The sequence below is a fragment of the Cherax quadricarinatus genome, chromosome 8, assembly GCF_038502225.1.
Source record: "Cherax quadricarinatus isolate ZL_2023a chromosome 8, ASM3850222v1, whole genome shotgun sequence".
In the NCBI taxonomy this organism is placed as follows: Eukaryota; Metazoa; Arthropoda; class Malacostraca; order Decapoda; family Parastacidae; genus Cherax; species Cherax quadricarinatus.
In genome coordinates, this window is record NC_091299.1 from 49,813,380 (window position 1) to 49,828,580 (window position 15,201).

A 15,201-nucleotide genomic window follows, 5' to 3' on the forward strand; every position below is an offset into this window, starting at 1 on the left:
AAGCTGACCCGAGGAACTTTTGAGTGGGCCTATCTTGTCCCTGATCTTACTTCTGTATACCTGAAAGAATCCTTTTGGGTTAGTCTTCGATTCTCTTGCAACTTTAACCTCATAATCTCTTTTTGCTTTCCTAATTCCCTTTTTTATTTCTCTCTTTAACTGAATATATCGATTTCTTAATTGCCCCTCTCCTCTTTTGATTTGCCTATATATGCCTCTCTTTTGACCAATCAGATATTTTAATCTATTGTTCATACATTTAGGATCATTTTTGTTTGATCTGATTTCCCTATTTGGAACATAATTTGACTGAGCAGCTAGAACTATGCCCTGGAAAGCATCATATCGGCAACCATCACCACCTACCTGACCCTTAGTCAGGTCATTCCAGTTCAGCCCACCTAAGTAATTTTTCAGTCCTATGAAATCAGCCAAGCGAAAGTCAGGGACGGAGACTTGATTGCCATTATTAGGGGAATTCCATGATATATTAAAACTGAGTGATTTGTGATCACTTTCCCCAAGCTCATCATTAACCTCAAGATTATTAATTAGTGTTTCCCTACTGGCAAGAACCAAGTCAAGGAGGTTATTTCCCCTAGTAGGCTCTGTCACAAACTGTTTTAAAAAACAATCCTGGATCGTATCAAGAAAGTCACCTGACTCTAAATTTCCTGTCAAATTGCTCCAGTCAATCTGTCTATAGTTGAAATCTCCCATTAGCACAACATTTTCGTATGTAGATGCCTTACGAATTTCGTCCCAAAGAAGTTTACTGCACTCCCTATCAAGATTTGGGGGCCCTGTAAATCACACCCAAAATTAGTTTATCTCGGCCCTCGAGAAGCTGTAACCAAACAGATTCAGTGGCTGATGCTTCTAATTTAATATCTTGTCTAACACAACAATTTAAATTGTCTCTGACATACATCGCTACTCCACCACCTTTCCTGTTGACCCTGTCAGTGTGGAATAATTTATAGCCTTGTATGTGACATTCAGAGGGCATCTCTCTATCTTTCAGATTGAGCCAGGTCTCTGTTATAGCAATAATATCTATGTTTCCTGCACTTGCAATTAATCTTAGCTCATCTATCTTATTTCTTACACTCCTGCTATTAGTATAGTAAACCTTAAGGGAGCTAGTCCCTTGCTGCCCTCTGCTGTCCCCCTTTGTTTGCTGACCTGATCTATTGTCTTTATTTATAACTTCATGCTGAATGCCTTTTATACATTTACTGTTTCCAACCCTAGTGTTGCAACCTGCTTGTTTCCCACACACACCCATACCTCTATCTTTCATCAGTTTAAAATCATAGGCATTTCACCAATGGCCTTCTCAATCGAGTCTGCAAGTGCTACCACCCCAGCCCCAGAGAGATGTACACCATCCCTTGCATACATATCATGTTTGCCATAAAAGTTGTTCCAGTTGTCAATGAATGGAATTGCAAGTTCCTTGCAGTATCTGTCTAGCCAGCAATTTACACCAATTGCCCTAGACAACCATTCATTTCCTACTCCCCTTCTAGGCAAGATGCTACATATGATTGGGATCCCTCCCTTAGACTTAATGAAATCTATAGCTGACCTGTACTTATCTAGCAGCTCTTCTCTCCTACCCTTCCCAATATCATTTCCACCAGCACTGAGACAGATAATGGGCTTGTTCCCATTACCTGACATGATATTATCCAGCCTGTTGACTATGTCCCCAACACCAGCTCCAGGGAAGCACACTCTATCTCTCATCTTCTTATTCCTATTACAAAAAGCACGGTCAATATATCTTACCTGAGAGTCACCAACAACAAGAATGCGCTTACCTCCATTAGCAGGGGCAGTAGTACCCTTACCTTCACTGGCCACTGAAGTACATTCATCCTGAAGAACAGAGAAGCGATTTCCTACCTTCAGATCTTCACTCTTAACTTTCCTTACTCTGATGCGCCTCCCATTACTGTGAACCACTCGCCACTTGTAGCAGGTGCTGGGCTGCACCTCACTGCTGGTAGCCGTTGCTACCTCCCCAACTACAGCCTCCTCACAGCGAGAGACAGACTGCACCTCACTGCTAGAAGCCTCATTCCCCACAACTCCAGCCACCTCACACTCTCTCCCAGACCCATTGAGGTGGACCTTCAGCCTCCTAATCTCCTCCTGGAGAAGCAAGACCTCCTCCTTCAACTCTCCAACCTCAATTTTTAAAACACTGCAGAAGCAAGCCATGCTTTGTAACCGTCCACGCTAATCCCCAAAGCAGCTCAGGGTCTGTGACCTCACGTGACGACTGACCACTGAACAATGTACAGCTATGTATAAGTTCCTCCAGCAAGAAGTATGGTACAACCAATGGCACTATAGTAAGAGTGATGTAAGATGTGTACCAACAAGTATAGAAACGAAAATTGAAGCAGAAGATTCGAGCATCTTACTTTGAAAACTGAGATTGTGACACTTGTGGAAGAATAACCATGAGCTCTGATGGGGAGCGAACATCAGTGAACAACGTAGTGTTCTGGAACACTTGGGCCAACCTGAGTGAACCGTAATGAGATAATGAACCCAGAAGGCTGGAGATCTTGAAGATACAAGGGAATGTTGGGTCAACAGAGGAGAAGCACCTCCCTCGGAATATCAGTCACTCATACGTGGCTTTCATTCATACAATTAAAGTTAAACCAGAGTAGAATATGTCACACTGATTTATTTTCCAAAAGTCTGGGGTTGTAAAAAATACTCAGTCGTTACCGTCACAAGAAATGGTTCACTTCCTCGATTAATTGGAGAGACTGGTGAGAGATAAGAAAACAACTTCTCGTTAAAACTATGTACCACAATATAAACAACACGTAAGAGCCTAAGAAAAATAGATAAACACAGTAAGTACGCAGGGGAAAGTAGGCAGCCCTGGAGTCAGCATTACTCTGAAACAAGCACTTCAACATTCAAAAGATCCACATTACAATTATACTCACATACAATCAAAATTATGTACAAATAAGTGAAATTTTACCTTCACACTAACTCAACACATGTGTGATATGCCTAGAAAGTGACATACATTCACTCAGACATACTTCTGATAAATAGGCATATCAACACTTCAAAGTATAGTAAAGGATGACATGTAGAGTAACACACAAATTAATATTTATTCAGTATAACTGCAATATAGTATTTAAATATATTAATGCTTGTGTTAATATTCTTATGATTTTCATAATTTTCATATTGTCTTTACAAGATGCAATTTTATCTAGTATACAAAACGCATGTTATTGTTATTCTCTGCAGCAATGATAAGAGTAATTTTGATATGTTGATGCTCCTCTATGAAACCTGCTGCCCAGAGCTTGGCTCTAGATATTCTAAGTTGCGGTTATCAGTGCACTGTCACGGTCAGAGCACACTGTAATTACACTGACTAGCACTCTAATTGGGACTTCGCTGTGCAATTGGAACATTTGCATGTTCTCCTTAGGGTGTTTGATGGTCGCTATTGCCGTTCCGTGTGTGCTCTCGTTGTTCATGGTGTTGGCTACTGTTTCACATCGTTGTATTTATCCTGAATAGGCTATTTGCGGTGTCGAGGATATTAGGATCGTGTGTGTTCATGAAAATGCACATATACATCAAGTATTTTCCCACAAAGCTCACGAAGTTAAAACAGCCATTAACGTGTAGATAAATTTGAAAATTACTTTAACTGACCTATATAACTTTATTACTAAATAGAGCACTGTAGTTTGTGGTTCAAAAAGTATTACTGAGGTGTTAACTATATAATGGTACGTATTTTCCCTTGACCAATATATTATTGTTAAGTAACGTGTTGATATTTAATATTTCTCCTTCCTGGATATATTTTATTTATGCCTTAATTGATAATTCCAAGAAAATTTCAGGTTCATATGCTTAATGGTAAAAAAAATATATAGATTCAGACATCAGCAGTTATTGTAAGACTTGCTTTCAGTTCTGTCATTGTGAATCGATCGTAGCACACTTAGCAATAACAGACGTATAATTTTCGTAATAGAAGTAAAAATGGAAGAATTATTTAGGAGTCTGGAGAATTTACCTGACACTCGTAGGTGCCATTGTCGCGGATGTGAGCATATTTAATCTGCAGCGTCCAATCGTCTGAGCCCTCGGTGTGAAGGACACTGAAGCGCATGTCGCTGGTGTAAGTGTAGATGCCGGTGGTGAGGATGTGCCAGTCCCATCGACGAATCCACGATACCTGCAGCAGCAGGAACGCCTGTAGGAGAAGGAAGGGAGAGCAAACCAATAATTACTCACAGCTTAAGATCTGAGCATGCTGTTGACATCCAAACTGTAGACTAACGCTTGGTGATGTTTTAGTTCGTGAAAAATTATTATAAAACCATTTTATTTCGCTTCATGAGAGATCACAGATCTCAATTGTTCCATCCACAGCATCATGACTTTTGAGGGAAGGAGGCTGAAGGATGGGACATTAATGTACTGCCTCGTGCGATTTTAATCTTGTAATAATATGGATAAAATTACCAACAATATGTCAGGTAAGAGGACAAAAGGGCAACTAATGCAACATTTTATTGTGGCATTAGTAGCACTTGTGTCCTTTTACTTAGTTTAATCTTGTTTAAAATGAAAGTTATTTAAGAAAAAAAAATTAACAAGGAAATATTTATAATATAGTAGCTAAATTAATGGGAATTATATGTTTAATACGTATTTACTAAGGAATTAAAAAAATGCACCTGAATACAAGAAGCACACATGTACATAATATCTACATAATCAAGAAACTGAAAACGGAAGATATATTTAATAATGGATTTCTTAAGGAGGCCATTTATAAAGTGATTGTATTAAAAACATAAGAACACAAGAAAGAAGAACTGCAGCAGGTCTATTGGCTCATGCTAGGCAAGTCCTAGTCACAGCCACTTAAGAAGGAAGGAGCACTGATGTAGGCCTACTGGCCCAAGCTAAACAGGTCCACTTCACAACCACTCATACCGCCAGTCCTGTCTTACATATTTTAGCAAGTTATTTATTTTATTTTTTATTAACACATAGGCGTTTCCCACCGTTTCTACTACAGATTTATACACTAAGTCATTTTATTTTCTTCTGTCCTCTCTAAATGTCCGAATCTCCTCAACAACCCCTCCTCAGCCCTGTGGATAATAATTCTAGTAACTCCGCACCTCCTCCTAATTTCCAAACTACGGATTCTCTGCATTATATTCACACCGCACATTACAGGTTATTTATATCTCTATTCCTGTTTACGATTTATGCACCTCAGTCATACCCTCCTCCCTGTTTCTACCGATTTCTAGAGAATGTAGACTCAGTGCCCTCAGTCTAATCTCGTAGGAAAGGTTTCTGATACATGGGATCAACTCTTTCATCCTTCTCTCAACGTTAACAACGCATTTATTGCTTGGTTTTAAGATACAGTATGATGGATAAAATCCTTTTGTTTAATTAACTGTTAGAGATGAAATACATTTAGCGCTGGTGTCTGATGGGTAACACAGTTTGTGGTATAATCCCACATGGTGTCAACATTTCTTGTCTTGTTATTCACCTCCTCTTCCTCCACTTACCCTTGCTCATCTTACTCTTCTTCCTTCTCTTCCACAAAAACACTGTCTGAATGGATGTAATTTCCCAGGTCATGTGGATATTCACGCTGCTAGACTCCCCAAATACTCCAACATTGTTGACACTACTGAGAGTGTCGGCAGCAGCCTGCAAAACACTTACAGTCTACAGTGTTTATCTGGAGGGCATTCCTGGATGGCATTCCGGGGATCAACGCCCCCGCGGCCCGGTCCATGACCAGGCCTCCTAAAAATGTGTCAGGTGTCGCCGAAGCATAAATAACCAAAAAGGCACAATACCGTGACTGGAACGATACACAAATAACCCGGGTTATTGTGCATTGCGTGTCGCCGAAGCGACTGTGCCTTGACAGTATATGCGTTGTCCTTCCTTATCAAGAAGAGTGTTAACCTTCTCTCCTTTCGTACACGTACACGTGTGACCAACATCATGAGTAAACACAGCCTCATACCATTGATGGTGTTTCTCAAATACTTTAGTTCGTTGTGAGAGACATTGTAGTCCTGAGTGTAATTCATCAGGTCTCAAATAATGTAGTTCTGAATGTATTTTATCATGGTTTAATTACGGTAGTTTATTTTGTGTTTCATACTTCAGTACTTCATATATTGTAGGTAGTTCTGTGATACATCATATGTCAAACATTGTAGAATCAAATGCATTTCATCATATCACAAACACTGTTATTCCGAGTGTGCTTCATTATTTATCCAACAGTGCAGCTCTGATTATGGTATAAACCTTGGTAATAAATACCGACAAGTTGGTTTAGAAAGACACGTAAGCAAACGCTATAACATATTTATTAGAAAACGTTTCGGTCCTGGGACCTTGATCACTGGGAAGTGATCAAGGTCCCAGGACCGAAACGTTTTCTAATAAATATGTTATAGTGTTTGCTTACGTGTCTTTCTAAACCAGCTCTGATTATAACTCGTTTTTTGACTGTGCATTCATCATACCCTGAGCATTGTAACTTATCTTGCTCTTTATTTATCTCATTCATCATATTTCATGAATTCTGTTCTAGTTCTGAGTGTAATTTATCGTGTCTCAAACACGATAGTTTTGACGGTACTTCATTTTATTATAAACATTGTTGAACATTAAAATGGTATAAAATACCGGCAGGTTGTTAGGTAAGACACATATGCAACAGTTAGGTATCTTTATTTCGAAACGTTTCGCCTACACAGTAGGCTTCTTCAGTCGAGTACAGAAAAGTTGATAGAAGCAGAAGAGACTTGAAGACGATGTAATCAGTCCATCACCAGGTTGTTAGGTAAGACACATATGCAACAGTTAGGTATCTTTATTTCGAAACGTTTCGCCTACACAGTAGGCTTCTTCAGTCGAGTACAGAAAAGTTGATAGAAGCAGAAGAGACTTAAAGTTTTGAGGTGGTCAGTCCCTCAGTCTGGAGAAGAGCATTGTTCCATAGTCTGAAACAATATGGAGTTGAAGTGACAGGATGGAGCCTTATATAGCGCCAGGAGGTGAGACGTAGGTCACTAGTAGAAGTAAGAACGCAGATGTTGGGAGGTCAGGTCCCTCTCTTACTTCTACTAGTGACCTACGTCTCACCTGTTGGCGCTATATAAGGCTCCATCCTGTCACTTCATCTCCATATTGTTTCAGACAACGGAAAAATGCTCTTCTCCAGACTGAGGGACTGACCACCTCAAAACTTTAAGGGTGATGGACTGATTACATCGTCTTCAAGTATCTTCTGCTTCTATCAACTTTTCTGTACTCGACTGAAGAAGCCTACTGTGTAGGCGAAACGTTTCGAAATAAAGATACCTAACTGTTGCATATGTGTCTTACCTAATAAACATTGTTGCTTGGTGTTACATTCATCATATCTCAAACATTGTAATTTGCTGTGTCCTTCATGATATGTTAAAAAAATGTAGTTTATTTTCTACTATGTGTCTCAATTATTGTATTTTTTTCTGGAAACATTATATCTAAAGCGATGTAATTAGTAGCTTCATTATATCTCAAACGTATCTCATTATATCTTAGATACAGTAGTTTTTAATGTACTTCATTATAAATCAAACACTTGAATTCTGAGTGTATTACATCATAGTTCAAACATTGTAATTTGTGTTTTACTTCATCATATTTCAAAGACTGTATGTTTGTGTGTACTTCATCATATGTCAAACATTGTAAACGTGTGTATTTCATTATATCTCAAACAATTTAGTTTTTCCTTTACTTTTCTCATGTCAGAAACATTATAATTCAGAGTATGCTTCATCATATCTCAAACGCTGTAGGTTTCAATGTGTTTTATCGTATCTTACATTGTAGTTTCGGTTATACCTCATCATAATCTCTCAAACATTGTAGTTCAGAGAGTACGTCACCATCTTATAGAATTTGTAGCATCGAATATACTTCATCATATCTTAAACATTGTAGTTCATCCTGTACCTCATCATATCTTAAACGTTGTAGTTCATCCTGTACCTCATCATATCTTAAACGTTGTAGTTCATCCTGTACCTCATCATATCTTAAACGTTGTAGTTCATCCTGTACTTCATATCTTAAACGTTGTAGTTCATCCTGTACTTCATCATATCTTAAACGTTGTAGTTCATCCTGTACTTCATATCTTAAACGTTGTAGTTCATCCTGTACTTCATATCTTAAACGTTGTAGTTCATCCTGTACTTCATCATATCTTAAACGTTGTAGTTCATCCTGTACCTCATCATATCTTAAACGTTGTAGTTCATCCTGTACCTCATCATATCTTAAACGTTGTAGTTCATCCTGTACCTCATCATATCTTAAACGTTGTAGTTCATCCTGTACCTCATCATATCTTAAACGTTGTAGTTCATCCTGTACTTCATCATATCTTAAACGTTGTAGTTCATCCTGTACTTCATATCTTAAACGTTGTAGTTCATCCTGTACTTCATCATATCTTAAACGTTGTAGTTCATCCTGTACTTCATCATATCTTAAACGTTGTAGTTCATCCTGTACTTCATCATATCTTAAACGTTGTAGTTCATCCTGTACTTCATCATATCTTAAACGTTGTAGTTCATCCTGTACCTCATCATATCTTAAACGTTGTAGTTCATCCTGTACTTCATCATATCTTAAACGTTGTAGTTCATCCTGTACTTCATCATATCTTAAACGTTGTAGTTCATCCTGTACCTCATCATATCTTAAACGTTGTAGTTCATCCTGTACTTCATCATTTCTTAAACGTCGTAGTTCATCCTGTACCTCATCATATCTTAAACGTCGTAGTTCATCCTGTACTTCATCATATCTTAAACGTTGTAGTTCATCCTGTACTTCATCATATCTTAAACGTTGTAGTTCATCCTGTACTTCATCATTTCTTAAACGTCGTAGTTCATCCTGTACCTCATCATATCTTAAACGTCGTAGTTCATCCTGTACTTCATCATATCTTAAACGTTGTAGTTCATCCTGTACTTTATCATATCTTAAACATTGTAGTTCATTATATCTCCAAAAATTATTTCTCTGTTCATTATATCTCCAAAAATTATTTCTCTGTTCATTATATCTCCAAAAATTATTTCTCTTTTCATTATATCTCAAAATTTTTATTTTTATGTTCATCATATCAATTACATTGTAGTTCGTTGTGTTTTTCATCATAATTCAAACATTCATAATCCTGGAGTATACCTGTAGAGGGATTTTACGGCCCGGTCGGTGACCAGGCTTCATGGTGGATCAGCGTCTGGTCAAGCAGGCTGTTACTACTGGCCGCACGAAAACTGTCGTACGACCAACAGCCTGGCTGGTCAGGTAACTTTCACACACCTTCCACATTTCAAATATTTTCGGACAAATCCCCTCAGTATATTTACCCTCAAACACAGAATTCAAACTTAATGTATTATATCGAAGGAGTTTTGATAATTAACGGTCACTTACACCACACAAACTCGATATTCCCAAAAATATCGCTCAAAGGTGAGATTTTTTCGCCTTGAAAACGTTTATCTTTAAGCGATACAATTTAATAAATGCATCGCTGTCCTAAATGTGTCATTAAAACTAGACTTAACTAGGGACGCTTCATTCAATAGTGTAGGTGACTAGACTTAACTAGGGACGCTTCATTCAATAGTGTAGGTGACTAGACTTAACTAGGGACGCTTCATTCAATAGTGTAGGTGACTAGACTTAACTAGGGACGCTACATTCAATAGTGTAGGTGACTAGACTTAACTAGGGACGCTTCATTCAATAGTGTATGTGACTAGACTTAACTAGGGACGCTTCATTCAATGGTGTAGGTGACTAGACTTAATTAGGGACGCTTCATTCAATAGTGTAGGTGACTAGACTTAACTAGGGACGCTTCATTCAATAGTGTAGGTGACTAGACTTAACTAGGGACGCTTCATTCAATAGTGTAGGTGACTAGACTTAACTAGGGACACTTCATTCAATAGTGTAGGTGACTAGACTTAACTAGGGACGCTTCATTCAATAGTGTAGGTGACTAGACTTAACTAGGGACGCTTCATTCAATAGTGTAGGTGACTAGACTTAACTAGGGACGCTTCATTGAATAGTAGACTGAACTAGCTTCATTCACTAGTGTGACTAAACTGAACTAGGGACTCTTCAATGAATAGAGTACGTGACTAGATTAAACTAGAGACGCTTCATTCACTATCGTTGGTGACCAGACTTAACTAGGGACGCTTCATTTACTAGTGTAAGTGACTAGACTTAACTAGGGACGCTTCATTCACTAGTGTAGGTGACTAGACTTAACTAGGGACGCTTCATTCAATAGTGTAGGTGACTAGACTTAACTAGGGACGCTTCATTCAATAGTGTAGGTGACTAGACTTAACTAGGGACGCTTCATTCAATAATGTAGGTGACTAGACTTAACTAGGGACACTTCATTCAATAGTGTAGGTGACTAGACTTAACTAGGGACGCTTCATTCAATAGTGTAGGTGACTAGACTTAACTAGGGACGCTTCATTAAATGGTGTAGGTGACTAGACTTAACTAGGGACGCTTCATTCAATAGTGTAGGTGACTAGACTTAACTAGGGACGCTTCATTCAATAGTGTAGGTGACTAGACTTAACTAGGGACGCTTCATTCAATAGTGTAGGTGACTAGACTTAACTAGGAACGCTTCATTCAATAGTGTAGGTGACTAGACTTAACTAGGGACGCTTCATTCAATAGTGTAGGTGACTAGACTTGACTAGGGACGCTTCATTCAATAGTGTAGGTGACTAGACTTAACTAGGAACGCTTCATTCAATAGTGTAGGTGACTAGACTTAACTAGGGACGCTTCATTCAATAGTGTAGGTGACTAGACTTAACTAGGGACGCTTCATTAAATAGTGTAGGTGACTAGACTTAACTAGGGACGCTTCATTCAATAGTGTAGGTGACTAGACTTAACTAGGGACACTTCATTCAATAGTGTAGGTGACTAGACTTAACTAGGGACGCTTCATTCAATAGTGTAGGTGACTAGACTTAACTAGGGACGCTTCATTCAATAGTGTAGGTGACTAGACTTAACTAGGGATGCTTCATTCAATAGTGTAGGTGACTAGACTTAACTAGGGACGCTTCATTCAATAGTGTATGTGACTAGACTTAACTAGGGACGCTTCATTCAATAGTGTAGGTGACTAGACTTAACTAGGGACGCTTCATTCAATAGTGTAGGTGACTAGACTTAACTAGGGACGCTTCATTCAATAGTGTAGGTGACTAGACTTAACTAGGGACGCTTCATTCAATAGTGTAGGTGACTAGACTTAACTAGGGACGCTTCATTCAATAGTGTAGGTGACTAGACTTAACTAGGGACGCTTCATTCAATAGTGTAGGTGACTAGACTGAACTAGGGACGCTTCATTCACTAGTGTAGGTGACTAGACTTAACTAGGGACGCTTCATTCACTAATGTAGGTGACTAGACTTAACTAGGGACGATTCATTCATTAGCATAGGTGACTAGACTTAACTAGGGACGCTTCATTCAATAGAGTACGTGACTAAACTGAACTATGGACGCTTCATTCACTAACGTAGGTGACAAACTTAACTAGGGACGCTTCATTCATTAGTGTAGATGACTAGACTTAAAAAGGGACGCTTCATTGAATAGAGTACGTGACTAGACTGAACTAGGGACGCTTCATTCAATAGTGTAGGTGACTAGACTTAACTAGGGACGCTTCATTCAATGGTGTAGGTGACTAGACTTAACTAGGGACGCTTCATTCAATAGTGTAGGTGACTAGACTTAACTAGGGACGCTTCATTCACTAGTGTAGTTTACTAAACTTAACTAGGGACGCTTCATTCACTAGTGTGGCTGACTAGACTGAACTAGGGACGCTTCATTCAGAAGTGCCTCTAACTAGACTGAACTAGGGACGCTTCATTCAGAAGTGCATATAACTAGACTGAACTGTAGACTGTGACTAGACTTAACTAGGACGCTTCATTCAGAATTCACTAGACTTAACTAGGGACGCTTCAGGGACGCTTCATTCAGAGGTGCATGTAACTAGACTGAAGCAGTTGTAGGATATTTCAAAAAAGTGTCAGAAAATAGGAGCTGATATTTAAAATAGAATACAAAAGAGGAGAAGCAGACTGCAGACACCTCACACTGACTTCAACAATGTTTAAGACAGGACTGCAGACACCTCACACTGAGATCAACAAAGTTTAAGACAGGACTGCAGACACCTCACATTGACTTCAACAATGTTTAAGACAGGACTGCAGACACCTCACATTGACTTCAACAATGTTTAAGACAGGACTGCAGACACCTCACATTGACTTCAACAATGTTTAAGACAGGACTGCAGACACCTCACATTGACTTCAACAATGTTTAAGACAGGACTGCCGACACCTCACACTGACCTCAACAATGTTTAAGACAGGACTGCCGACACCTCACACTGACCTCAACAATGTTTAAGACAGGACTGCCGACACCTCACACTGACCTCAACAATGTTTAAGACAGGACTGCCGACACCTCACACTGACCTCAACAATGTTTAAGACAGGACTGCCGACACCTCACACTGACCTCAACAAGATGGAAGATTATTGTATTGTGATTTACTGGTCAGACTGCCTACCATCCCTACCCAAGACATCTATCTATATACAAAGCAACACTTCCTATATCATCTACCCATATCCAAATCAACACTAACCATGTCTTCTACCCATATCCAAAGCAACACTAACCATGTCTTCTACCCATATCCAAAGCAACACTAACCATGTCTTCTACCCATATCCAAAGCAACACTAACCATGTCTTCTACCCATATCCAAAGCAACACTAACCATGTCTTCTACCCATATCCAAAGCAACACTAACCATGTCATCTACCCATATCCAAAGCAACACTAACCATGTCTTCTATCCATATCCAAAGCAACACTAACCATGTCATCTACCCATATCCAAAGCAACACTAACCATGTCTTCTACCCATATCCAAAGTAACACTAACCATGTCTTCTACCCATATCTAAAGCAACACTAACCATGTCTTCTACCCATATCCAAAGTAACACTAACCATGTCTTCTACCCATATCCAAAGCAACACTAACCATGTCTTCTATCCATATCCAAAGCAACACTAACCATGTCTTCTATCCATATCCAAAGCAACACTAACCATGTCTTCTACCCATATCCAAAGCAACACTAACCATGTCTTCTATCCATATCCAAAGCAACACTAACCATGTCTTCTATCCATATCCAAAGTAACACTAACCATGTCTTCTACCCATATCCAAAGTAACACTAACCATGTCTTCTATCCATATCCAAAGTAACACTAACCATGTCTTCTACCCATATCCAAAGCAACACTAACCATGTCTTCTACCCATATCCAAAGCAACACTAACCATGTCTTCTACCCATATCCAAAGCAACACTAACCATGTCTTCTACCCATATCCAAAGTAACACTAACCATGTCTTCTACCCATATCCAAAGCAACACTAACCATGTCTTCTATCCATATCCAAAGCAACACTAACCATGTCTTCTATCCATATCCAAAGCAACACTAACCATGTCTTCTACCCATATCCAAAGCAACACTAACCATGTCTTCTATACATATCCAAAGCAACACTAACCATGTCTTCTATCCATATCCAAAGCAACACTAACCATGTCTTCTACCCATATCCAAAGCAACACTAACCATGTCTTCTATCCATATCCAAAGTAACACTAACCATGTCTTCTACCCATATCCAAAGTAACACTAACCATGTCTTCTACCCATATCCAAAGCAACACTAACCATGTCTTCTACCCATATCCAAAGCAACACTAACCATGTCTTCTACCCATATCCAAAGCAACACTAATCATGTCTTCTACCCATATCCAAAGCAACACTAACCATGTCTTCTACCCATATCCAAAGCAACACTAACCATGTCTTCTACCCATATCCAAAGCAACACTAACCATGTCTTCTACCCATATCCAAAGCAACACTAACCGTGTCTTCTACCCATATCCAAAGCAACACTAACCATGTCTTCTACCCATATCCAAAGCAACACTAACCATGTCTTCTACCCATATCCAAAGCAACACTAACCATGTCTTCTATCCATATCCAAAGCAACACTAACCATGTCTTCTACCCATATCCAAAGCAACACTAACCATGTCTTCTATCCATATCCAAAGCAACACTAACCATGTCTTCTACCCATATCCAAAGCAACACTAACCATGTCTTCTACCCATATCCAAAGCAACACTAACCATGTCTTCTACCCATATCCAAAGCAACACTAACCATGTCTTCTATCCATATCCAAAGCAACACTAACCATGTCTTCTACCCATATCCAAAGCAACACTAACCATGTCTTCTACCCATATCCAAAGCAACACTAACCATGTCTTCTACCCATATCCAAAGTAACACTAACCATGTCTTCTACCCATATCCAAAGCAACACTAACCATGTCTTCTATCCATATCCAAAGCAACACTAACCATGTCTTCTATCCATATCCAAAGCAACACTAACCATGTCTTCTACCCATATCCAAAGCAACACTAACCATGTCTTCTATACATATCCAAAGCAACACTAACCATGTCTTCTATCCATATCCAAAGCAACACTAACCATGTCTTCTACCCATATCCAAAGCAACACTAACCATGTCTTCTATTCATATCCAAAGTAACACTAACCATGTCTTCTACCCATATCCAAAGTAACACTAACCATGTCTTCTACCCATATCCAAAGCAACACTAACCATGTCTTCTACCCATATCCAAAGCAACACTAACCATGTCTTCTACCCATATCCAAAGCAACACTAATCATGTCTTCTACCCATATCCAAAGCAACACTAACCATGTCTTCTACCCATATCCAAAGCAACACTAACCATGTCTTCTATACATATCCAAAGCAACACTAACCATGTCTTCTACCCATATCCAAAGCAACACTAACCGTGTCTTCTAC

The 15,201-nt window shown here is 39.1% G+C and overlaps 1 protein-coding gene and 1 non-coding gene across 2 annotated transcripts in view; both read right to left on the minus strand.

Annotated features, from left to right (window-relative positions):
• LOC128685522 (opioid-binding protein/cell adhesion molecule-like) overlaps nt 1–15,201 on the minus strand; it is a 516,529-nt gene that overhangs the window by 186,639 nt on the left and 314,689 nt on the right. The window contains exon 3 of the mRNA XM_070083057.1: nt 4,085–4,264. Within this exon, the coding sequence (XP_069939158.1) occupies nt 4,085–4,264 (180 nt within the window). The remainder of the gene's footprint in view (nt 1–4,084; nt 4,265–15,201) is intronic.
• Nucleotides 5,926–6,037, minus strand: LOC128685538 (U6atac minor spliceosomal RNA). Its single transcript, XR_008406524.2, has one exon. It is a non-coding gene; the product is annotated as a U6atac minor spliceosomal RNA (small nuclear RNA).